At 32.8% G+C, this 27,789-nt stretch overlaps 2 protein-coding genes and 1 long non-coding RNA gene across 3 annotated transcripts; 1 reads left to right on the top strand and 2 right to left on the bottom strand.

The window, feature by feature from the left end:
- Positions 1–1,124: 1,124 nt before the first annotated feature.
- LOC114727337 (3beta-hydroxysteroid-dehydrogenase/decarboxylase-like) lies at positions 1,125–9,139 on the bottom strand. The gene is given in 14 exon segments (XM_028914038.1): positions 1,125–1,574; positions 2,455–2,521; positions 2,873–3,029; positions 3,346–3,520; positions 4,207–4,318; positions 4,690–4,888; positions 5,271–5,322; positions 5,325–5,349; positions 5,548–5,673; positions 7,234–7,404; positions 7,599–7,732; positions 7,817–7,906; positions 8,005–8,240; positions 8,942–9,139. Coding segments are annotated over 13 exon segments (1,686 nt in total). The 5' UTR covers positions 8,237–8,240; positions 8,942–9,139; the 3' UTR covers positions 1,125–1,428.
- LOC114727338 (uncharacterized) lies at positions 7,837–27,572 on the top strand. Its single transcript, XR_003738578.1, has 3 exons — positions 7,837–7,925; positions 24,155–24,157; positions 27,562–27,572. It is a non-coding gene; the product is annotated as an uncharacterized LOC114727338 (long non-coding RNA).
- On the bottom strand, positions 18,296–20,458 carry LOC114727336 (DELLA protein GAI-like). The gene has a single exon (XM_028914036.1). It carries the CDS (start codon positions 20,281–20,283, stop codon positions 18,481–18,483), a length of 1,803 nt encoding a protein of 600 aa, XP_028769869.1. The 5' UTR covers positions 20,284–20,458; the 3' UTR covers positions 18,296–18,480.
- Positions 27,573–27,789: the final 217 nt, after the last annotated feature.

The following is a 27,789-nucleotide window of genomic DNA, read 5'->3' as shown; positions in this document are numbered from 1 at the left end:
AAGTAAAATCTAAAACATAATATTACATCTGGTTTTTAATATAAGAACTAGTGTTATATTTAATTTTAAGGCAAATATAAAAATCAAGTATACTTTGCCACCAATATTAATCTACCTTCCTCTCAAGTAATTCCTATAGTAGTTGTATATAATTTAAATATAAATAATTAATAAAGATATTTTAATAAAAAAAATATATTTACTATAAAAAAAACTAATTTAATTAACTTCTCTAATCTTTTTGAATTAGCTAATTAGATTTTATATTAAGTATTGTCACGAGATGGTAGAGGGAGTTCAACCCCATTTATATCATCCAGCACAAAGCCAGCATCCATCTAGTCATATCATAAATCACGAATGCATAGAGTCAAAAAAGAAATATGGTACTCTTAAACAAAACTTAAATATTTATCCTCTTATATCACATTCTCAACATGACTTCCACCGTTCAATTGTTAAATATGCAAATTTTCCTCCCTTTTTTTGCGGGGCCAACAAATATGCATATTTTTCTATTTCAGTTATGTAAAATTAACTCTTATAATTGTTTTTAAAAATTTTAAACCCTTTTTTGCCTTGAAATTTCAAACCCCTAACAAGATATATCCCTTATAAATAAATAAAAAAATCAATGTTAGCTTAATTGATGCAAAGTATTTAGCAAAAATGAAATTTAATTGCTTGGTTTTAATTAAAATTTCATTTTCATCCCTTACATTTAATTAGTTTTAACTTGATATCCTAACTCTATTCTCGATTTCATTAGTTTTTCTTTTAAATTTATTTGGTTACATCTTGAACCCTTCTCTTCATTTTTACCCTTATCTCTTAATTCCATTTGGTTTCTGATCTATTACTCTTTTTTCCATTTTTAATCATCAATCAATTAAAAAAAAAAAAAGATGATAAACTTTTCCTTTAGCACATGAAATTAAAACATTTATCGAACAAAAAGGTTTCCGCGATTCATCAGTAATATAGAAGGAAAATCATTAGGTAATGCCAAAAACCTGTACTAGCATTTTGAGTCGTGTACAAAATTTAAATGAATTAATTTTACTTCCATTTTTCTGTAAAATGAATATCAAATTCTCAATCATTCAGATTAAATAGATGACAAATTTTACCAAAAAATTATTTTTCTACCAAACAAAAATAAAAGAATTCAATCATCAAAAGAAAGAATACAGACTCCTCGCTAACAGGTGCAGGATAGGAAACCTGACGAGTTCCTAAAAATTGTGCCGGCAGGACTTTCTTTAATTCATTCCTATAGTTATCAGTACAACTCGTTTAAGTAGCATGCGAACTCATGTTAGATTTGTCGTACAATCAGACAAGAAACTAAATTGATCAGGCAAATGAAGATACAACTTCCCACGTTAGCCAAGCCAAAACAAAAACAAAAAGTGTTGCCGCTAGCTATCAATCAATCTTCTTTGCAGAAAGAAACTTCCCAGCCAAGTCAGATTTTAACTTGCATCCGAAATGTCTTGTTTTCAGAAATAGGGCATCAATTTCTTCTTCCTTCTTCTCATACACGTAGAAAGCTATAAATGCAAAAGTAATTCCTGTAGCCATGAGAATAACGAGTTCAGTAATATGGCGTTTTCATTACTACTACTGAATTAATGGGAAGCAAATAGGTACATGGCAGTTTACAACAGGCTACAAAAACAAGCTCCTTATATTGCGGCAACATTATGTGCCAAGGAAAAAGTGATTCAATGATGTTTCTGAAGTCAAGTCAGGTTAGGATACCTAGGAAAGCCCAACTGATGAGAAAGTGATGAATATCTTAGTGTAAAGAAGTCAAATTCTCAAGTTTATACGAAAAAATAAAAATGAATAGATAAATAAATTCAACACTTTTAACATTCACAATAGCAATTTTCAAGAAGGTTGTTTATAAAAAATTATAAGCTATACCGAAAGAGAAATGTCAGGACATTTATTATTAATATTTGGTGTTACGGCACTGAACAGACCTACAAAATGAGCTTCCTGAAAATGTTCAAAGTTTTACCTAACATTTCAAGCATGATTTATGATTCAAAATTAACCAAATGTTAGAGCTTGCATATATCATCTAAATTGATAGAATTTGGATTCTCTGAAGTGAGAAGTCTATAAAATTCTTCTGAAGAGACATAAAGAGAGGAGGGGAAGAGAGTGTGTTAAAGGAAAAAAAAAAAAAAATCCCAAACACAATCCCTCCCATTGCATCTCTCTCTCTCTCTCTCTCTCTCTCTCACAGCTTGAATACAGGCCTTACACTTCAGAGAATCCAAATTCCATTTAATATAGGACACCTGTCATGATTAAAATGTGGTAGGAATTAATTTAATTGTGTGGAGGCAACTGTGCCAGCTCGGACATGCGATGTAACTCTATGGAAACAAACCCACCTCAATACATGGATGCACGGGAAGATAAACATAGACAGCATACCTATAAAATATGTATTCTGAAATGATAAGGCTCCAAGGAAGCTAAGAATGATGAGAGATACAGTAACCTATTGATCACCAAAGCAAAGGCTGCGTCAGCATATCAAATTTAATGGAGAATGTAAACAGTTTGCGTATGCAAGTTAAATAGCTTGAATTGCCCAGGACAAACTGCACATTCATGTTCATTTCAGCTGATAAGTACTCAGGCTTTACTCAACCAAAAAAAAGGAAAAAAAAACCAATAACATTAAACAATATTATAAAATGTCTATTTCAAATCTTCCAAGGATGTTCTATGAAATTTTCAAACCCATACGTAGAAGTTAACATTTATATCATGATCTATAGAGCAAGGTATTTAGTAGAAAGCAATATAACAAGGAAAAAATTGCAACTTAGCATACATAATTACACACCTTGAAAAACAGCACCCAATTATTCCCTTCTGCAAGGGATTTCAAAACATTGACAGCAAAATTCCATGAAGAAGCAAGGGAGAGAACAACTTGACGTGAATTGTCTTCTGATAAGTGAAACCAAGATGCGGGTACTTTCTCAATTGTATATCCCAATCTGCAGCAACATAAGGCATTACTTATAGTTAGCATTTATCTTCACATTCAAAATCATAACGCCTCTAATTATAACACCATCAATTATGCCATCATTTAAGTCATTGTGCAATGATTTTCTTCGCGGGACAAAAGAAAAGTTTCATTCAAGAGCAGAGCAAAAACTGCACAAAGGGCCAGGGGGAGGATAACATCCTCCAAATCAGAGAAACTAAGAGAAAACAAGAAGACGAAGGATGAATAGTATGTTACACATTATTGGACATTTAGATTCATGTCGACCTTTTAGCATGTTCAAAAAAGCATAAAGAACTTACATTTTCTCAGGTAGAATGCCGTGGACAAATAAAAACACCGATGTGAACAATAGAAGCTTTGAAAGAGCAGTAAGAACAGTAGACCCAGATGCAATGAAGTTGTAGTATATGGCAAACAAAATTAACAAAGCAGTGACAGTTTGCTTTTTATCCTTCCAGAGCAATGTGTCAGCAACTGCAAAAAGCCAATAACAGTAAATTTGCACATAGGTTAAAACCTATAGAAGAACATATGCACAGAATATATTAACTCCCAACACCAACAAGTTATTCCGTTGTGTACAAGAAGTAAATTAGATCTGAGGCTTCCAGCTAATTTAGATTCTTAAATTACTATGAAGACATTACTATGCATGTCTAAACAGATAGATAATAATTATCTTTAAAAGGAAAACTTGTCTCTAGGCAAATGATTGGCCTTTCACTTGATTTATTACCCCAACAAAATTACAAAAACCAAATGCAGAGTGCTGCTTAACCTATAAAGTTAATCCGTATTGGTGTTTCTTACTAGGCTCTTAAAATTTTAATCATGATCCATCATCCAACTTGACAGCTAATACATCAAGAATGTCTCATTAATCTAGGAATTTATAACACAAAAACACAGAAAATGTGCCCCTAAGTTGTAAGTGTAGGTGTAAAAGGCTAGTGCAGTGGAGTTCAAAAGCAAACTCCAAAGGATTAGACCAAAGAGCTCAGTAGTTACTTCAGGCTTCTCATAGGTTATGCTCAAGTACTCCAATACACTTATAACACATCATCCCAAAATATACGCAAATGGAATGAGTTTATTGGATTCAGACATGGTACTGTATATAGTTTGCAAAAGGATGGACAAGTTAACAGTATTATTCATACCTCTTCCCCTTCCAAGATAAACGGAAGCTTTGGAAGGCCCTTTGCTTTTAGTATTAGGCTGATTTTCAGCTCTCAAGTGTGTATATGATTTAATAGTCCTTTGCAGACCTTCCTGCGAAGAAATCTCACGTTATCACCAGTTAAATTCCCCTGAACAGATAAGGCTATACAATCACTGATTGGATTAATGCATTACATAAAGACCACTTTAAAAACCACATCACAAAGCTGAGTTCATAATATGCAAGTTAATTTTAACTCAACACTGCCAATAGATTTATTGGCTCTAAATTATATGATTTTTCATCCTTTTCAAAGTAAGAACAACATAAGAAATGTAGATGACGAAGCCCCAGCAACTCTCACTGAAGCTCCTTAGAAATTCGTCAATAATAGACATGGAAGCATCTGAACAAAGCATAAATGTATTTCTGCATGGAAAGATAGTCATGTATCAAATCACTTTGTGAAAAGTTTTAGAACCTGAAGTGTTACAATGGGTGTGTAGCCAATGCCATCCTTTGCTTTTGAGCAACTGAAAGTTCTGCTGCAGGACAAAAGTCTTACTCTTGAAGGTGTCAACTGTGGAACCTTCATCCCATATGGACCTAGCAGCCTATAAACCCACTCCACCACATGTGCTATTGGCATTATAACAAAGGCAGGGATCTTTATTCTTGGCCTGCAAACTACATCAGTTCAGAGAAGAAAGAAAAGGCATGGATAGTACCAAAAAATATTACTTCTTTTTTACTAAAACCCATAAACAGATTTTGTTTCCAAACTGCTTTAAAATATTGTAAAACACAGGAATTTCTTGATTATTGTATAATACAAGGATGAATAAGGAGCCAATATCCTATTAGCAAAAATAAATTCACAAAACGTAATAACTATAAGGGCTCCTTGACCTCTCATCATAATCATCCACAGCCTAATGTGGGATATCATATTTCCTCTTAAATTTATACTACTTGATTTGTATAACAAAATGAATAAAAGGATGTACAATTTTGTGCAAGATTAAATAGTCATCAAAAATTAATTTTTGAATAAGAAACTACCTTTCATATCCCAGACCTTCCAGAATAAGTGACATAAACTCCCAAAACTTATAGGTTCCATATTTGTAATGAAATATGCCTACACAATGAAGACCCATCAGCCAAAAGAAAAAAATTTACACTTATTTAACCTGCTAAAAAGTCTGGTTACATTTTTTCCTTTGGCAGGACAAATGCAAAGAGCACTAGAGCACTTATTGAGTTAGCCAATAATCCTCTTTCAATTGAACTGTCTGTCTCAACAATCTTCCTTTACAGACTAATAAAACATAATCACCTGCCCAGAGGCTTTTCCTGCAACTGTCCCATCCGAAGCTAGAGCTTGATCAGCACATATATGGGCATGTGCCACATTTTCAACATAAGTGAAATCATAAAGGTTGTTGCCATCACCAATTATGAACTGGTCAAAAGAGAAATATATATAATATATCAGCATATGAAAAATAGGCTTTGCTGAAGAAAGATTCTACTAATAAGCAGTTATAAATGCATGGCTTTCAGTGCCCCATTTCAGTGTACCTCAATATCTCTATATGTGAAATGAAGCGGTCTTCGTTCAAATTTCAGCCAATTTATGGATACTTTCTAAACAGTTTGGACCAATTAAAAATCATTTTTCACAATAAAGCCAAACAGGATAAGGTATGATAAGATAAGGCTTTTTTTTTTTTTTTGGGTGAAAAGATAAGGCTTAATTTTAAAACTCTAGTCTTTCACTCATGTAACATTACATAACGTATTATATTGCATAAAATAACACAGCCATTTATTCAGTCATACATTGCATAACAATAGACAGGATATATATAAAACCCCTCATTGGCAACGTTCAGTCCCCATTGTACTTCACATTAGAAGATAAACGTATCTCTTGGATTGCATTTATTTGAGCTGACATTATTATTATGGTTTGCCTGTGCCAATGATCATAAGTTATCATTTTTTGTAGTGTACTTATGCTTTTATGAGGTAAATCATCCTTTTCTTCTGAATTTTTCCTCATAAGGATCTTTTTTTTTTATACTTCAATAATTATTTCAAAAATTTTGTGAGTTCTAATTATTACAGGTTGCAGTACTAGTAACCAATAAAACTTAGCAAAGAAGCAAAGGAGCCATGGCTGCAACCTCTAATATTCAGAATGTTATTTCTCAACTCTGCTTCAAAATATTCATTACAACCCCTTCTGATCTTTCTGCCAGGCTCCAAAGCATGCTTTTTGAGTTCAACCCATCTCCCAGTTTCAACCATATGACCAAAATTACTGGCACCGTCTCTATGCCACTACCCCCATTGGTTGATGATTCTTCATTCTTGGATCCAGCAGTGCCACTTATTATTGCCTCCATTGAGAAGGTATCAAAAACTCAAAGGGTCTAATCCCACCCTGGCCGCCCCTCAAGGCCTAATTAAGCCATCCATCATGTAATGTATAATAGGGCTTTAATAGACAAAATCACTTTATTTAATTTATGGATATGATACATTCTGGCAATCCTAGATTGGCCCATCTGCAGATTACACAGTCTAGTGATTCAATGATTTACTTAAGCAGTAAAAAGTACTAAAGATTAGCCATGACTATAGGTCCACAAAATATATTAGCCTAAACATCATTTCATCCCCAAGGTAGTGTGATCCAATGCCTAAGAATATCAGCACACACACCTAACAGCAGTCATACGCTCACTGTTGTCATTTTGCTTAACTCATTGGTATGGGATGGGGAATATGGGGCATGAAAAACATCTTAGAGATAGTATCAAGTGTATGCTTTAAAATCCTACAATGAAGACATTTAAGCCTTCCGTGCAGAATATTTTGGTTGCTGAGTAACTTTTATGTGGAAATATGCCTTCAAACTGAGGATTAAATGACAAAAAGCTTCTTCTTCTTTTTTCTGCTGGTGCGTGAAGAGAACCACATACACCTTCAAATCAATAGAAGAAACCACACTAACCTTTGATTTCCCTGCCCTGGCAGCTTCAACTAATGAAGGCACAAGCAGTTTATCTCCAGGCCCAAAAATGCTGCTGGGGCGTATGCAGCATGTTAGAAGCCCCTCGGTCCCATTTGACTTAATGACCAATGCCTCCCCTTCTGCTTTAGTAGCAGAATAATGGTCATTATGCTGAAATCAGATGAATCCAACTTAAAGCCACGTTATTGGACAATTACCCATAAAAAATAAAATGACTTCCAACTGTTCGATTGAACAATAAACATCCACAGATGCACACATCCCAAGTTCAGACTCACAGTGAACCTTGAAAAGAATAAATTGATACTAGCAGTAATTTTATGTAAACTTGCTGAAGCAAGTACCTTAGGTGGATAAGGCAATGATTCATCTCCATTAACAATTCCATGAATACCATCAAAGACCACACTAGGAGAGCTTGTATAGATAAGTCGCTTCACTTTGAGCTCAACACAAGCATTGATGACATTCTTTGTCCCTTCAGAAGCAAACATCGCGTTACATTTAAAGCAAATTACCAAACAGCTTGGTCATGAATTAAATAGGTAGAAAAGCAGTTTACCTTCAACATTGACTGAATGATGAAGCAGGAAGTTGTTAATGGAAGAGTTTGGAGCAGCCATATGGAACACAACCTCAGCTCCTTCACATACTGCAGTGACAAAGAAGCAGTTACACAGAGCTCAAATATCCTCCTCCACATTTTTAGTAGCAAAGGAGTTAAACAACCAAAAGTAGAGGGGGAGCTACCTTTAAGTACTTGGGCTTTGTTGCGAAGATCTAAAGTCATATACTGGGCACGACCAGAGCGTAAAGCTTCACCAAGAATTCCTGATTCTTCAGCTGGTTCAAGTTCAATGTTGGCTCCCAAATCAGTGATCCGGACAGAGTAAGTATTGTATTGGAGTAGCATTTCAACCAAATGGCGAGCAGCAAAACCGCGTCCTCCAGTTACCACGCACCATCTATCCTCAATTCCCATGGTTCTGTTGTGGAAGAACAGCTATTAGAACTCGTTTATAGGGGAATCACTCACACAAATCATGCAGAATATGGTTGGGAAAAGGAAGGGGTAGATATCCACCCATTTTTTTCACTATATTTATTCATATCCGTCAAAAACACCTTTATACAAACTCTACCTAGGTCAGATGCATAATAACATTTCTAAGATCTGTATCCAGAACTACTAAAGTCCAAAATATATGATACACTGGAAATACTCAAATTCCTGAAATATTAGAACATCGTCTAAAATATAAAGACTGTAAAATGTATCTAAAGTAGGAATGCGCGTGACACAAAAAATAGTGTGCATGGTCCAACTCCTCTCTTTTCATTGTCACCCATCATTCTCAGGAGCTAATGTCATCATAGTATTTAGTACATGCAAAAAAAAAGAAAAAAAAAAAGATATAAATAAATCTAAAAAAGTGTGTCAAGTATTGAAAATTTGGTTGATTCCGCACCATGCTTTAAGTCTCCTATCAGAGGAAACCGACACAACCTGTTCTTATTCGGGGTTGGTGGAATGATAAACGGGTCAGCAAGCCCCAAAGTTTGCATTACACAAAATCAATCAATCTAAAAACGGAAAGGAAGTTAAAACAAAGAGGAACCATACGGAAGAGACTATTTAGATCTAAAATGTTGAAAAATTGAATCCCAAAAAAAAAAAAAAGCATACCAATGCAAACGAGAAGGCTGGGAGCGGGTGAGAGGCTTCGTCTCCGATCGGTAGCTTCCGTCGAGATCCAGTTAGAGTACAATACTCCAGCTGACCGTCGACGGGGACTCGGAAGGTTTTAATTTCAGCAATCGACGGCGGACTGGGAGTGAGAGTGGTGAGGGAGAAGTGCTTTGAGAAGAGGTCAAGACTTGGGGAGCATTGTTTATGAATTATGATCATAATTTCCCGAATCAATCAAGTCCTCAATTAAAAATTAAAAAATAAATAAATAAACGGATGCATTGCCCAAAAAAAAAAAAGGGAATTTATTACATCTCTAGATATTTTTATTATACACTTTTGTAAAGAGAATATAACAGATATTTACTCAATGGAGATCTATATGTGTTATTCTTTCTTTAAACTTTATGAGAAATTCTTAAGTTGGCCAAAAAGATGAGATTTTTTTTTTTGTTGAAAAAAACACTTCGAAGATCCGCATTTTATCTCCATGCTCTGTTTTATTTGTCCATTTGAAGCACATTTCATGTTCATGAAAAAATAAATTCTCCTAAACTATTCAAATTAATTTTGAGCGGTACAAATTTAAATTAGATATTTTTTATATTTTAAGTAACCTTTGGTTTCAACTCACCTTTATAAATTGAAGTTGGAATAAAAATAAATTAGCATAGTGTAATTTATATTTAAATAGCATTTTTAAAAAAATCAATTTAACATCAATTTATATGAATGTGATATTAAAACTAAAGGTTGGTTATTTCAAATATATATATATATATATATATCTGTGTGTGTGTGCGCGCTTGTTTCTTGAAATTTATATCGAGTTTCCCTTTAGTCCTTCAAGTATATAGAGTATAAAAATGTACATTAATTTTCTTAAAGTATTTTACGTCAGGTTTTTTATATTTTTATATTTATATATGCTTTAATAGGAGAAGGTAAGTCAGTTTTTTTTTCCTTTTTTTATAATTAATGTGTCAACAATTTATAATAATTTTCCTGAAATACTCCTCTCACCTGTTTAGATGGATTTTTTTTTTTTGGGGACCAAAGATCTATTAGATGGTTGGCTTTTGTATTTCAATTTTAAAAACAGGGCATTAAGTACGGACAGATTTGTAGACATGGAGCGTAACATGGACTGTGAAAAGAATAAAGCATAACAAGTTTAACATCTTCATGGGCCCTCAGCGGCTAACTCAACCCATGTTTTTGGGTTGTTTTTTTTTTTTTTTGTGCTGATATAATCCAAGAAAAGTCCATGTCCACAGGAAATGTGCCAGATAGGATGGAAAGTGTATGTTCTTAGCAGGAGATGGTAAAAGAGTTTAAGAGGTAAGAGGGCACAATAGTTTTTTCTATACACCAATATTATATTCAGTATTACCAAGTTAGATTGAAGCACTAACGGAAGATCTCCTAAAAGAATTTACTCTAATGAACTTAATGAGAATGACGTTTAGCAGAACGGACTAGTCCCTTACAATATGAGGATTCAGGATTTAAATTCTTGTTAGATAAGTGCTCACATTTAGTGCTTGACAATATTCTGAATAGGATTATCTCTGTTATAATGATAGGTACCTAAAAAAAATAAACAGACAATTGATAATTTATCCTTCTCCTTGTGTGTGTGTGTCCATTTCTAGCTCATTAAGGCCCATTCTTTTTTGGGCCTGAAGGCCTAATATAAATCTTTTAAGTCTCAACGTCTCCATCCAAACATTTAACCGTCCTGATCCATCATTTTATCGTGGATCATTAATGGGCCTGCTAATCTGGCTAGTCTAATTATCAGCACCAAACATCAATATAATTTTTTATATAACCAATAATTTGTTCTTTTCAAGTGCATTTTTTAGTAATTCTTACCATAAATTCATAATTGTGTGCCCATGATAGTAATGCATTCAAAAAGAAAGATTATAGCTATTTATCAGTTTTTTTTATCATTTTATATATATTGTTTTTTAAACTTGTTCTTAAATCACCAACTTAAGTTATTTGTGAGTAATAGGGGATTTAATCATTCAAGCGAGCGACCGATTGGGGTTTTGAATGTCAATTTTTGTGCATGTGGCCACCTAGTTTTGAGGGGTTTATTTTTTTTTTGGAAGCGTTTTCAAAACAAATAATTCTAACAAGGTTTTAAATTTTTTCTAAAAAACACCTTTGTAAAAAATATAAAAATAAAAATAGAATAATACAAGCCCATAATTTTTGTCATCTTGCTTTTTTCTTCTTCTCTTGCTTTTTATCTTAATTTTAAACTGTTCAAATCAAATAGCAACAAAAACTAAATTGATTTAGCAACTTTCAACATTTTGATAACTATATATATAATCATTGAAAATTTAAAATTAAAGTAACAGAGGAATAGGATAAGAGGACAATAAGAGGAGCTGAATATGTAATAAAGGTAAAATTAGAAATGGAGCCAATTGTGGTGGTCCTTGGTCACTTGTAAGTGACTGTTCTTTGGACTGGGGAATAGTGCTTTTAGTCAAAAGAACAATCTAGGACAATGAAGCCATTCAAAACCAGATTCCATAACACTTTCAATCAAACATCAAAGAACCTTAAAAAAAAAAAAAAAAAGTTCCCGTTAAAAATTCTATTGACTGCAATAACCTAAATCAAAGTATTGATACTCAGTGTAAATACTGAATAGAATTGCATAATACCGATACTTTCTCTGTGTGTGTGTGTGTGTGTTTGGCCTGAATCAATACTTTCTGTATATAAAAATTTATCTGATCCTATTTATCAATAAAATTTGTATTAGGAGGTTGTTTTTTTTTTTTTGCTACTTGATGTGCTACTTCCATTTTACAGTCTGTATGGATTTGAGGTGTGTAATCACGGAATATATTTTAATTTTCATTTTTAAAAAAGTACCTCGCTTTTTAAATTATTATTGATAATTTCAAATATATCATGACAAAAAAAATATTCCTTTGAAATAAAAAATATATGTTTTAGTTAAATGAAAAATAACATATATTTTTGGGGCCAAGTCATCAATGTATGAATATATTATATAAGTGTGTATATATAATAAAAACACGTCTATATACCACCTTAGTGATTCAATTTATTCCTAAATATAAGACCCTAATTCACTTTGTCTCTCATTTATTTTTTGTCACAATAATTTCATAGCGATTACATATGCTAAATAGTTTTCATTCTGATACACATAATTAATAAAAATATTTTAAAAAAATAATATATATTTATTACAAAAAATTAACTTAAGGAATTTCTTTAATATTTTTAAATTAGATGCCTATTTTCCAAACTTTTAAATTAATTGCCTAACTCTTGTATTATTAACAAGTTGATCAATGATGTAACTATTTTTATACCCCATACAGGAGAAAAAATATATTTTTTATTAAAAATTGAGTGGCACACATAAATTATTACATATGTATAAAATTTACACATTTTTAACTAAAAAGAACTCTAATTTCATGGAAGGAAAGTAACGTAATAATAAAAACTAAACCAACTAATTCAACCAAAAAAAAAAAGGAGGCAAAATATTAGTCAATGGTTCAATTCATTCAGTTAATTTAAAATTTTATTTTTTTGTGAAAAACTGGTTATTTAAATTAATAATTAAAAATAAAATGAAAAATGGATCGATGAAATCAATCAAAACTAATTAGACGTGCCAAAATGAGTTTGAACGATTTAGAATTCTTCCTTTTATCTGTTGAAAATAAAACCTTTTCCATTGACAACAGAAACCTTTGAATCGACGCAAGCCAAAATAACTGGAAAAATAATGCTGGTAATAAAGAAAAAGCCAGGTGAGTAAATTATGACCACCAAAATCCAAATTAAAATTAAAAGTGGTAAAAGGTCAATACGAGACAATATAAAGTGGGAAGGTCAACTTTGAGCTTAAGAGATAATTTATTAATATTATTTGTTGAATTGATAAGGTATGTATGTGTATGCATAAAAGGGATTGATGTTGAGACACTAACACACATAGGAAACAACATCAATTAATTCATTATTATTATTATTATTTATTATTGAACTGACGGATCAGCTCAGCTGTATTGCAGATCAATAAGAAAATCAGAAGGAAAAGAAAAGAAAAGGAAGGTTAACTAATAATAATTGATGATATCTTCCTTTTGATTTGTTGATTCTCTAATATGGTTTCTGAGGTTAACGAAGGGTTTGATTGGATGAAGGCGATTACTCTTTTCAATTAGTGGATCAGTCCTGAGATTGACAATGGACACTCATCATGCTCCAAACCCACCTTTCTTTTTCATTTTTTCTAAAAACATTAATTATTCTTTTGATTTTTAACACATTATTTGCTCTACTTTGCAATAATTTATAGAGAGAATCCCACAAAAAGAAATTTAAAATTACTAAATTTTAAATAAAAATTTTCTACAAAAATATGTTGTTATTTACAAGTTAAATGTTGTCAAAACCTATTAAAGTGTGAGAATTGAACCTAATTTGGAATTGAGTAATTTCAAACTTCTTTTTGTAAAATTCTCCCTTTTATGTTCATATTAAGAAAACATTTTTAGGTGCTTTCGGTTTACATTTTTATATAGTATCCACAAACTCATTACTTTTTTCCATTTATAAACAATATTCATTTACATATTCGCACTAGTGGAGGATACACTTTAGATAAAAGAATAATTAAACTTCAGTTGAGCTCAGCTTACAAAAGAATTTAGTATAATTATAATTAGTTATGATTATTCGTATATATATAAGTATTTTTATCCCATATCTATAATTAGCTCAACTTTACTATCAATTAATGTATAAATATATAATAATTTCTAAAAGCCGCACTATTTATAAATTTTAGACAATGCAGCATATTTCTTAAGATGTAGATTTTATTCATTTTTCATAGGAAGAAAATGCTCAATATTCATATATTGCATTAAAAAGAGGAACTACTAAGAAACACCATTGTTAATAGCATTATAACCTAATAGTATGAAATTTTTTTATAAATAGAAGGTTGGGAATATAATTTAGCCCTCCTTATAATCTCAAGCTAGCTGTTAGTATATGTACTTTTAATTAAAAAAAACCACACAATCACTTGTTATCAGAGTAATTTAATAACTAACTTAGAAATTTTGATTAAAAAAAAAATTGTTTGGCAAAGAACATTCATTATATGTAAGAAAGAAGGGAAAAAAAGTATAGTTAGAAAGCGTTGCAAATACTGCTTTATGCATGTCAAAATATTAATACTTGATAACAGATTTGATCATTAGGGAGGAAACCCAATGCCATAGATATATTAAAGTAATAAGGAAACATAATTTAATTGATAATGAAATGAATGAATGAATAAATAAAGATAGATCAGATCATAGGAAGGGAAGGGCTCAAATGAAAAAGGAGGTGGTTGGATGAAAAGGGAGAAGAGCACTTGAAAAGTGGTGGGGGTAATGGAAAGAATCTTTTAATGAAGGATAGACTAATAGAGGGCCCTTTATGTTTTTTCCATGGAAGAAAAAAGAAAGGAAAGGTAAAGAATTTCAATTCATAGTGCTTGATGATGGTGTGATTTGTCAATGGAAGGCCAAGCCCCTGTCAATTTCATGCCCCCAATACCATGAAATATGTTTGCTCTCTCTTCATTTCAATGACAATGACCCTCACCCATATCCCCTTTCTGATTTCCTTTAATTAATAACATTAGAGTTTATTTAATTATTTTACTTCATTCAAAAAAAACTTTATCTATTTATTTGAATTCAATATAGTTTTTCGAACTTCTAGTCTAATCTCATCAGAAGGAAAAAAAAAGTTTTTTATTGTTTGTTTACATTCTTGTTATAGTTGCACTAATAAAGCATATAAAGATGTTCAACTAATCATATAGGCTTAATCCTACTTAGCATATTAGGCTTGCTAACGCTAAATATTAGATGAAGTGTTATCCATCCGATCTAAGTGCTCGTTTGATCAAGTGCCAAGTTAAAGTTGAAGTAGTTAAACCTATAATCTGTAATTATAACTTTACTTAGTATAAAAAAGAAAGGATTATAAATAAACATAAATTGATGATTTGAGCATGAACTTATCAAGAAATAATAATAGATGAAAACAAGCAGTGAAATTTTAAAAGAAAACAGACAAAAATTGATGATTCATAAATGAACTTATTGATCGAAACAAGTGAGTTATGTTAGGGTTGCGTTGGAAGGGACTGGGTTGTGACTTTTGGGTTGGGTTGATGATACCAAAGGATCATCATTCCTTGTTGGTGCAATGCTTATCAGCACCACCAGAATTGTGTTGACTTCCATATCGCATTGTCTCTTAAGGACTTGCATGGCATTATATTCACATAACGACTAGTAATATCCCACCACTTTGCCTATCATATACATATATTGCATCACTCCCCATTACCCATCCTTCTTTTTCTTTCACCTTCATTATTATTCTTACTTTACCCTCTTACTCTCTCTAGCTTATCTCACTCATAATCACATTACAGATCTTCAATAATAATTGTCATTAAAAAAAGTCTTTAATGAAAGTGAGATATATATATTTTCTCTCTTTTTTTTTTTTGTAAATTTAGGTGGAGCCAAGGTATCCCCAAGCTATATTGGACTTGATACTAATCATTTTTATGATGAGAGTGGTTAAGAAATAGTCCTCCTAACAAGTATACTTTTCAGGATTTAAATTTGTGTTTTCCTTCTTACGAGAAGTGAAACTGCTACCACTTTAACCAACAACTTGTTGGTTCTTTTAAATATTTTTTTAATTACTATTCAATGTTTGGTTCTATTGATCAATTTAAATTAAAATACTAACATCTTGATCAATCCGTCATGAGAAGGATAATCATGATAAAAATTAGGTCAAATTAATTAGAATCATTACTTCCATCGTTCCAATCAGATTCTATCACTTGTTTTAATATTTCTGTCAGCATTTATCTCCAAATGTTGGCGTAGGAAAAGAAAAAAAATAGAAAACATGGTAGAATCTGATTGAAATAATGGGTGTAATGGTTTTAAGGAAGTTGAGCTAAGCTTTATCTAATAATTATAGTTTTATTAATATTGTGATTCACTTGTTTATGATTAGGATTAAATCCTATAAATTTGCATAGAGTATGTTGCATTGACCACACTGATCACAGGGCAATAGGTAGTGAATAATACGATAACACTATTTTTTGGGACCAAAATATGATAACAATATTTACTATCTGACAAAAAAGCATCAACAATATAATTATCATTCTTTGTTTTATTTTTTATACATTCATCTAAAGTAACTCCATATTATCAAATTGAATTCCCCGACGATCACCAAATTAACAAAAGCTTTTTGGTTTACAAACTTAAACTTTTTGAAATTACTTTAAAGAAATCAAGTCATTTCAGCCATCATTGATATTATCTTGCATATTATATCAAACCGTAATTATTCTATGCAATTCACATACTCAATGGGTGCTAGGCTTTGCGTTGAAAAAATGCTAATATGAAAGCAAATATGTCTATAATTAATTTTTGAAAAGAATTATATACTATCATAAACAAAGTGTAATTTATTTGATGCTGGGCCAACCATAGTTATCTTGTCAACCACTTCGAATATTAAGGTTCAATTATTGATATTATCACAGCCAACTTGCACTAATGTTAGTCCACCCAAAAATAACGTAAGCCGTAAATTGGCAAAACACTTGAAACACTAAAGCAAATGGAAATGGTAAATTAAACAAACAACGTGGCCAACATTAATTATTAAATTCCTCATGGATCACAAAAAGTGAATAATGAGCAAGGAAAAAAGTAAGTCGTCACAGATTTCGATCATCCACGATCATCACTATATATAGAATCATAAAGAAGAGAAGAAAGAATAATAAGAATAAGAATAGTAATAGTGCAGCCACGAGTTATCTTTTTCCCTTTGAAGTCTCAACAAACACTCACGTCTGAGTTCGCTGCTGGGTCCATCAATTACACTATCCAGCACTTCACCTAACAATGAAAACTCACCCTGAAACCAAACACATACACCAGAGAGAAATGATAATCATTGTAGATGAAATATACACAATAGCTTCTCTATGAAGGGTCAATGGGTTGAATAATAACAAGATGTGGTAACTGATACATATATAGCAGATAAATGCAGGTTAAATTTTTTTTTTTAAGCGATTCTACACTGTGTGAAATATGTGAGAAAAATTTTATCTTATAAAACACAAAAGAACCTTATTTTCTAAATGATTTTAAGAATTGTCAAACTAGCGTTTGCTTTCATGCCATCCATTGAGATGATATAGGGCCTTTGCTTTCATGAAGGGTCAATAGGTTGAATAATAAGGAGGTGGTAACTCATAGATAAAGTGTAGATAAATGTAGGTCATCAATTTTTTTTTTAATTAAATGAGCATGAACTAACAACTTGAGATTATCAGCGGGGCTAAACTCGTGACCTACCACTTAATGGAAAGCTTTGATACCACTAAACTACAAAAGTTATAATGGAGGTAAAGTTTGGAATAGGCAAGATCAAGCACGATGCTAATGATTTTGAAGCCACGAGGGTGTTTCAAAAAGACAGAATGGCTAATAAGTAAAGTCATTGAATGGTGATGACGAAATGAGACAAAGCTAATAAGGAGAAGCGAGAGGCATCCAAACAAAGTGTTATGGCTGTGTCAGGCCGGCCATGGATCTATAACTCTTTGCTCAATTATATTTCAGTAGTACAGCTCAGTATGGCTCTGTATGTGTCTGCTTCAGAACCTGAAGCGCCATACCCAGATGCTCCATTTAGATGGGGCTTAACTTGCATTATATAGAACACAAACCTGTCTCTTTCATTATTATTCATACCCTGAGAAAGAATATATCAGATGTGTGCAATATATCTCCTTGGATCCACCACACAGGAGACAAACTTGCAGGCAAATGAACACCTCACCACACAACACAGCCCATATCTCTGTTTCCTGGATTTTTCAAGTGAATGGGAAATATTCCTCAGCATATCACCGACCGTGTTAGTTTTTAATTAAGTGTTACAATTGATATTAACTATCTGCTTCATGCAATTGTAATTAGTACTACAGACCAATATTCAGCGTACGCGTACTTGAAGGGAACTGTTCCATGTTTATCCGGTTAATTACACCCAGCACTTTGATTATCTCATTAGAGTACAACACCAACAATAACCTGGGATCACATAATAATTGGTCATGCGGAAATTTAGAAAAAGGACCATTATTATTTAACAGAGTACCTTATAATAATTAAAATATAACAAATTATCTGTTTTTTTTTTTTTCAGTCAAAGAGGCTAATACCCGAGAAGAAAGGGAAAAGAAAGAGGTACAATTTTTTCTTATTTGTCTCGCTCACTCGGACTGACTCAGTCAACTCAAAAGGTTAAAAATTGATGTACAGAGAGCAGTGTCGCCGGCCATTGACAGCTCGATCGATATTCCAACTCGGACCCACTGAGTCAACTCACTAAAGTTCGCCGGCCGGAATTTTCCAAGCCGAAGTGGCTATGAGGGGCCGAGTGTGCCACCCTAGCAGAAGGCACCCGTTGTTCTCTTCCACTCTGTACCCATCTCCTCCGGCGAACACTGCCAATAACATGCTGGCTTGCTTGAACGCGTTGGAACCCAGGTGAACCGGTTCGAACCCGGCCGATCCCATCCGACCCCTCCACTGACTCAGTGTCTCGTGCCTCTCCACTCGCTCGGACCCTTTACACGCCAGCACGTTGCATATCTGCCTACCGAGATACAGCTCCGACATCAGCACGTCCTGACTGGCCGCCGGCGTTAACCCCGACGAGTTTGACGAGCCCTCCAGTGAGTCGAACATGGTTGAGTAGTAGTGTAGTGCCTCCGTGAAACGGTCCAAGAAAGCCGTCTCGTTGTGGTTTGCTTCTTGCTCCACCACAGTCACGATCTTCGGATTCATGGCCTTGATCGTGTTCAAGACCTTGTCGATGGCGCTGGGTCGGGCCAGGAGCTCGTGGAGTTCGAAAACGGAGTTAACCGCAACCGCTTCTCCGGGTCGGATCTCGATGAGCGACGGCTCGAGATCCACTAAGCTCTTGCAGACGAACCCGCGGAATTCGAATTGGACTCCGATTGTTTTGGCCAATTGCGCCAATTTCCATCCCACTTGTTGAAGAGCATCGGTGCTGTCCGAATGCGGAGGTCCGATTCCGGTGAGGCGGAAAGTCGGAGGACCACCGGGTCGTAATGCAAGGGCTTGCATTAATGCAGGCCATTGCATCCCCTGCTTGAGCCCGAAATCGATGACGTGAACTCTATCAGCGGTGGCGAACGCTTCAAGGATGGCTTGGTTCGCCGTGAAATGGGCGAATTTCAGGTAAGGGCAGGACTCATAGAAATGCATATAGAGCATATCAGAGAAGGCGGAATCGATGGACGGTTGAGAAATTCCGTAAATCCGATGAGCAAAAGCTTGAGCGAAGCAGGAAGCCACCTTCCTCATTGCCCCGGCTTGTGACGCCGCCAGCCTCTCCACGTGCTCCACAAGTGCTTCCGCCAGCTTCAAATTGTTCTGCTGAACCGCCTCCGCACATGCCATCAGCGCGTGCACGAGACGCACCCCGTTTTCTTGTGAGTCAACCAGAACCACCGGACGAGGGTGCTCTGGTACAGCCGCCGTCGACGGCAACGGAGCGGACGGCGACGGAGCGGATTCGGTTGAAGGTGAAGTTTTCAATCGCTTACGGCTATTCTCACTATCTGTCGTTTCGCTTTGTGGGAACGCCGCCTTGCCAGGAATAACTCGGAGGTCATACTCGGAATCATCGTGGTAACCGGTCGACAGATTCTCAATCTGGTGCTGAGAATTAGAGAAATTTCCGGTGGATATGACGGAGGAGCAGGCCGGAGGTAGAATAGGGCCATCAATTTGTTGGTTCGCCAACAGTACCGACGGATCGAGACAATTGGGAGAACCGTGGAGCTCGGTGAGCATGCTTTGAACCCAGCCATGGAGATCGGTTGGGTCTTTGTGGACAGTGTCAGAAGCAAGATGAGATATCCCGTCTTCCTGAGAAATGGCCATAACCATCTCAAGCCGCTCAAGCTTCTGGGCCACATCCGCCATGTCCGACGCCCGGACCTTGTAGCCCAAAGCCGCCAGTAACTCATCCATCCCACCAGAACCATCGAGCTCATCCTCCCATATCTTCATCTTCCCACTTGACATTGACGAACATTCAGGTTTAAAACCACCACCACAACCATCCATACTACTGTTATCTGGGTATTCTCTCTTCATCTTTTTCCTCTCCAAATCCAACAAGAAAACATAACAAAGCTACAGATCAGGTTTAGAATTCGTTCATGGCAGTGGAACGGGGTTCTGCTTTGCAATTTCTGAAGTGAAACAACAGAGAAAAGGATCGAATGGGTGAGGGGAGGAGAGTTGAAAAGGGCGAACCTTGGACGCTCAGAGTGGTATAGATAAAGGAGCAATGGAAGCCATAATAATAGAGGTTTTTTTTTTTTTTTGCCCCCTGCGTAAAGCTTTTTCGTCTGGACAGATCTTTTGGTTTTGGAAATTACGAAATTAGTATCTGTCTTTCCAATATTGTATTTTCCCATTGGGAAGGTAGGCAATTTATTTATTTTTATTTTAAAATTAAATTTTTGTTTTTACAAAATAAAAATATAGTAACACGAACATAAGACTTGTCCATCTAAATTTATTTATAATATTATAATTTTTAAAATATTTTTACAGAAATTCAAACAGTAAAAATATGTGGTAAACATGAAAGCGTGTACTGTTTGTTATGATTAAATAATCCAAAGTCTAAAAATAAACACCATAAGCCTATGTTTATCTATATTGAGTATTTTCTTGGTCATAACTGAGTTGCTTGGAGTGATTATATGCTTCTACTAAAAATGGAGGTGGGGCCCAAAGAGCCCCACACAAAATAAATAAATAAATAAAGGAGCCATAGGAGCACCGCAAAGCTGAAGGGCTGAAAGAGACACCGATGATCGTATGCAGGTGGTGCACTCCCAAAGTCCATACGCCGTCATTTCTTAGTCTGGTCGCCGTGTGATACTGATAGAATCCGCTTGAGAAAATTTATATTTACATATACAATATAAAATTTATAAATTGTCACCATATTTTATATGTTATCCGTGTAAAATATGACCCTATAATGTCGCTTCTAGTAACTGTTGTCATTGTTAGTTTGAAATTACCGTCTACTAAAAGTCTGTAATTAGAGACTGAATAGTAAATACTACCTCTCTTTTTTAATATAAAACCTCATTTGACTTTCGTTTTTATTTTAAATATAAGATTCCCACTCCACTTTATAACTCATATTTATGTATTTTTTTTCAAGATAGTTCTTTTAATAATGGTAATTCTAGCTAATACACTTGATTAGTAAAGGTATTTTAGGAAAGACAGTTCCTGTTTATTACAAATAACTAACTTATCTTATTTTCTTAATCTCTTCAAATTAGTCAACTAATTCTTATAATTAAGACTAGAGGTACTAATAAGCATAGTATCCTGAGTTTCTCTCTCTCCCCCCTCTCTTGTTAATCAGGTTTTCCGTTTATTAGATTTGAGTGGCTTTTTCTTTTTGCAACAAAATCATATTATTTACTAGAAAAATTATTATTTCACAATAAATGAGCAATATTACCAAGATTCAGTGTATAATTATTGACCGACAACTCGAAGAATTAATTTTTTAAGTTATTAAATAGCTTCCATGGGATTATATAATTATTTTATTTTATTTATTTGATGTGAAATTATTAATAAAAAACATTTTAAAAATCAAAACCATTCTTCTGCCTTCACCCGGTGAATTTGTGCTTCGCGTAATGTATCATCACATCACATTATTGCAGTCGCTCTCGCGCCTTGCTTTTAGCGCGTTTCTTTGTTTTTTTTTTCCCGATTAATTTTTCCACTGGGAGTCATTCAGTAGAAGTGCCGTACTACCTCCGATTCTGGTTAATTTAAAAAATTAGTTAAGTTAATTATTTATTATAAATAGGTGTTGTCTTTTTTTAAAATACTCTTGTTAATCATATATGTTAGCTATAAATACCATTTGATGAAACATTTAAAATATATAACTACTATAAGGACTATTTTGGACAAAATAAATAAATATGAAAAAAATTGAGATCTTAAATTTGGAATCAAATTAAACGTCAAATAAATTCTTATAATAAAGAATGGAGATAATATTAATTTCTTCCTCTAAAAAATTAAAATGAAAGAAAAGCTGCTGAAATTAAATTTTTTGGGAAAACCTGAATCCTAAGGAGAAATTATTAGCAAGACTTTCCTTCCTTCTTTCTTTCTTTTTCCCAAAACTATTTGGCAGATATTTAATCGGGCCCATCATGTGTATTTGACTTTAAAGGGTGATATTGGTGTCGTCATGAGAAGTTGTATAGCGGAAAAATTGTATTTAAATCAAAATATTTTGTTACTGCTTCTGGTCCTAATTATAAGACTCAATTAATTAATTTAAAGAGATTAAAGAAGGAAGTTAAGTTAGTTATTTGTAATAAATATATGTTGTCTTTCCTGAAATATCTTTACTAATGAACTATATTGGCTAGAACTACAATTATTAGAAGGAGTACCTGAAAAAAAATGTATAAATATAAGAGATAAAATAGATTTGGGTTTTATATTTAGGACCAAAATAAAAGTCAAATAGAGTCTTATATTAAAGACCGAAGGTAATACTTTCTTAGATGTTTGGCACGTTCATAAACTGCTTTTGAACATGGACACAAGTAATCTATTTTTCAGATTAACAAGAGATCGAAACCCTACATTAATTGCATTTGGTTTTATAGACCGAAAAAACGTAACTCCAGTATTTTTCTTACCATTTAATTAGAATTTATGAATAATATAATTTATCATAAGTGTATATGATGCGAGTATGAGACCTCATGGTTTTGCATATATTTTCTTTAATACTCCTCCGATCTTTAATATAGGACTTAATTGTTAAGTTGGTTTTGGTCATAAATATAAAACTCATTTCTCATATTTATCAGTTTTCTCTAAATTACCCCTATACATATTCCTTCAACCATAATCAAGTAGAAGAAGAAAATGGGGTATTAAGAAAGGTGATTATGATGTTTTAGGAAAAATATGTCACTTTCTTATAATTAACTAACTTATCTAATTTTCTTCATTTATCAAATACTACTTCCTATCTTTAATATAAGAGTTTATTTGATTTTTATCTTCCTCTTAAACACAAAACTCTAATATATTTTATTTCTTATATTTATCTATTTTTCTCAAAATAGTCCTTATAATAATGATAGTTTTAATTATAGAAAATGACACCTATTTATTATAAATAAACAACTTAACTAATTTTTTTAATTTATTTAAATTAGTTAACTAATTTTTATATTAAGAATAAAAATAATAATAATTATACATGGCATGCAATAAAAAAAAAAGAAAAAAGAGAAAACGTGCCAAAATGTTAATTCATTAGTGCAAGTGTTATGTGGGCCCACGTTGGTTCCGAGTGGAGAATAACATTTCGCGATGCATGAGGGACAGATCAGGAGTGGGGATAGAAACAATGGTGGCCACGCGTCACACTCCCGGGTGGGAGCCAGCGCCAAAGTGGTCACAGGCTTCACTGGGCCGAACAAGTGGGGCTTGGTCGGAGCGAGTGGATGAGCACGCGCCGAGTGCGCGAAGATGAAGGGCATAGCCAGCTGAGCCGCACGAGGGTCCTACACGAGGTAGAGAGGGACAGAGGAAAGAGAGGACCGGGGGATTTAGACGTGACGTCAACGTCAGTTTAAGAAGTATCGCACGTGCGACCCATGTGAAGGACGTTAACGCGAGTTCCCCTTGTGTATAGGTTAACTGTGTACTACTTTCTGTTCTTAATATAAAATCTTGTTTGATTTTTATTTTGATTCTAAATATAAAACTTCAATCTATTTTATCTTTCATATTTATATATATTTTTTAAGATAATCCTTCTAATAATAATAGTTCTAATTAATATACTTAATTAGTAAGAATATTTTAAAACAAAAGACCGGAGGTAGTAGAACGCTGCATTAGAGAGGGACCTGCTGTTTGGAACAGGGGGCGTTCATTTCAGCTTGTGTAAATAAATTTCTTCACCCTTTTTTTAATGAAAAATTGGACCAAAAAACGAGACAATAAAAAAAAGACCATAAAAAGTATAAAATTTTAAATCAATGTTTTCAGAAAAATGTGTAAATGTCAACAGTTTATAGCTGAATTGGCACCTCATAACTCATCTGGCCTCTTATAGAAGAGGTCGCGTGTTCTACATCACATGTTACCAATTAGGGATGGGTGTGTGTGGGTTGGATTTTAAATTGTCCATATAAAAAATTTTAAAAAATAAAAGTATGCAAACTATTATCAAAATGTGTAAAATGTAACGAATCTTAATTTCAGATTTTATAACTTTTACTTCTTTACTTTGTCATTCTCCCAAGAGACAGTAAAAATGTTGGGAACAAAAATATCAATTCTTAAAAAATAATAAAAATTAATTAACAATTTTAACTATATTATTTTAATTTTTTAAATCGAACTCGTTAAAATTCACTCATTCCACGTTAGGCTTTAAGGACACTTGGTACTTCTTAACAAATACTGCAATTTTTTATCTTTGTGCAAATCTTAATATTTTTTTAATCTGAACATTTATTGTTAAGACTCTTAACTTAAAAGATTATGGGTATGTTTGGATTGGCGTTGGGCAAAACTGACTTCTAACCCAATTGACTTTTGTAATTGAAGTTAGAGTAAAAGTCAGTTAGGATATGTTTGGATAGGTGCTTTTAAAAAGTCAGTTAAAAAAGTTAAAAGTTGTTTGGATGATTAATGAAAAAATGAGTTTAGTTATAAAATGAATGAAAAGGACATAGACTTTATTGAATAGTAATGTTTGATATTTTATGTTTTTAATATGATAATTATTAAAAAAATATCTAAAATTATTATGATAAAATAAAAATAGTTTATTTGTGAAATTATAAAATATTGATTTATTTTGTTCTCAAGTAACCCTTGTAATGATTATACATATTAAAGAATTTTTATTAATGGGTAGTTTTAATACACATAATTAACAAAAATATTTTAGACAAGATAACATCCATTTATTATAAATAAATAACTTAATTAATTTTATTAATATCTTTAAATTAGTTATCTGATTCTTATATTAAAAATATGTAGTATCAAATTATTGGGTTTGTTATGGTAATTTTGTCTTTTTTCATTACCATCTTTTCTCTCTCCACGTTTGTGACGGCAAAAGCTCAAAAAATTAGCTTCAGCGTTAGGTGACTTTTTACCCAGAAGTTCATTTGCAAAAACGCTCACCCAAACATTTGGTTGAGCATTTCTCTGCTAATAACGTTAGTTTGCGCCATTCCAATGCACGTTTTCCGTTGAAAACGTTGATCCAAACATGCTGTATATTTAGCTAAAATTGAAATTTACTCTTTTTGCTTGGAATTCTAAAAAAGTGTTAATTACCACAGCCCCTAGTTAACAACATAAATGGCTTCTATACAATTTTTAAAAAAAATACATTTTTATACTTTTTGTATCACATATAAAATATAAAATAACCCTAATGTTAAAAAAAAATACTACTCGTACAACATTTCAGTTGCCTTGAGCAGCGAATTTTGACTAGCGGCTCTCATGAAATGACAATTTACTGATAAGGATAGTGCCTATTAAAAAAAATTACTGAAAAAATGCAATTAGTAAGTGGGGCATCCTTTTCCTGAAAAATCAACTAGCACTATTATTTTTACCAATTGATAATAATTGTGTTTAAAAAAAAAGTAAGTTTGTGTTTTCACTTGGGGTAGGGATTAAACTGGGAACATAATCATATAGGGTTTTGTAAATGCCAATCCGCAACACCTTCCAATTAAGTGGTTACAAGTCGTGTCCTTAATTATGTCTTACACATTACCCTTCACTAATCCCCCCCCCCGGGAGAAAAAAAGTGGCTTTAAGTTTTTTATAAAAAAAAAAAAAAAAACTTGCGTGCAATATTATCATACTCTATACTTTTCTTTTAAAATACCTTTTATGTATTTATATTTGTGTTTTTTTAATTCCCTTAGAAAGAACTAAATTTGATCTTTAGAATAAGAGAGAAAAATGAGCAATGATTGAACATATGTAAGGGGGGGAAAATCAAGAAACTTAATATTTTTTATAATATTTTTCTGCTTAAAAAACAACTTATTGCTTCTAAATTTATCAAGATAGAATTATACTTTGAAAGCTATCTGTAATTTCATACATGGATAAACATATAATATGATTAAATTATTAGTCTAATAATTAGCAACATCATCTGGCTATTAATTAATTGATTATTCTCAATTTCTTTTCTTTCACCATCTGATCTTATCTATTAAAAAACACAAGTGATCAACGTCAAACAAAGTTTGTAATTTGACTCTTTCAAGCCAACATCAATGTATTAATTATTTTATTATTAATGATGCTGCCATCCAATATTCTGGTTTCTGGCTGCTACATATAGCCTATACACGAATGGAGCCAATTACAAATTAAATAAAGCAATTACAATATTAATATATCATAAGAGCCTAATTAAATAAGCTCATGATGGGGTAGAATCAAACGATATGGTTTTCCTAGTCACTGTCAAAGAGATAATTATGAAAAATATATATAAAGAGAGAGATTTTTTCAAAAGCACCTTTTGTCATAATTAAGGATACGGCAATTAATTGCCTGTGAAATTAAAAGTTGACATGAGGAGAATTTGGAGCAAATGGGATTCCACTTAGTGCTTGTTGTTTTCCTCCCTTACAGAAAATCTAAAGTATGTCACTGTAATTTAATGAAGTCACTAGGAGTAAATTCAAGTGTGACATCAATTGATTAATCCCAAACTGATCAAGAGGCTTAAAAAATATTTATAAAATAAATCAAACATGGAGGCTGCTTTATTAATTTGTTTTTCCCCTTTAACCCTTCTCTAGCTAGCTAAGCCTATGAGCTATATGTGCTACAAATAATTTGCTACACAGAACCTGGACTCATCACTCTTATTAGGACTTCTTTTTATTATTTGTTATTTAATGTGAAGATTACGTTTTTGTTTAAAACATTTTGTCGACAGAAATACGGAGAAAATATAAAAAATTATGAAAAGTCCAGTCAATTATGTGAAGAACATATTGATTTTCTTTTTTTAAAAAAAAACTGAAATATGGGAACCAGGTTCTATATTTGATTTGATCTTATCTTAAACCAATTGGCCGGTTTTTGGGGTCAAATTAAATCGGACTCCGTGTCTGATGAGTTCCAATATTTGATCACTAATCATTTCAATTTTTTTTACAGAGAAAATTAATCAAATTATGTTATTTAAAATGTTAATTAAAATTAGTTAGAAATTTGAGACAAATTGTAAATGCCTCCTGTAAAAAAGTATATATCACATTTCAATGTCTTATAAAAAGAAGCAAGAAAGTATATGATTATAATACATACTACTTGCATTATAAAAAATAAAAAATAAATATTTTGAATTTTAGAAAAACTACAATAGTATAATAATATATAGGTTATAGGGTGGTCAGATCATCGTGGTCTAATTATTATTGTAAAGTTAACTAATTAGTTCAATGAGCATCGTTTACCCTCGTTGCACCATATATAATTATGTCTTATTTTCCTGTTTAATTATTCATAAAT

The sequence above is a fragment of the Neltuma alba genome, unplaced genomic scaffold (assembly GCF_004799145.2).
Source record: "Neltuma alba isolate B1F8T4 unplaced genomic scaffold, ASM479914v2 tig00012465_pilon, whole genome shotgun sequence".
Classification (NCBI taxonomy): Eukaryota; Viridiplantae; Streptophyta; class Magnoliopsida; order Fabales; family Fabaceae; genus Neltuma; species Neltuma alba.
The sequence above is the reverse complement of the archived record's forward strand: the minus strand, read 5'-3'. Positions and strand labels throughout refer to the sequence as shown.

Coding starts and splice junctions, on each gene's coding strand:
- LOC114727336 (XM_028914036.1), bottom strand. CDS start 20,283: ATGAAGAGAGAATACCCAGATAACAGTAGTATGGATGGTTGTGGTGGT.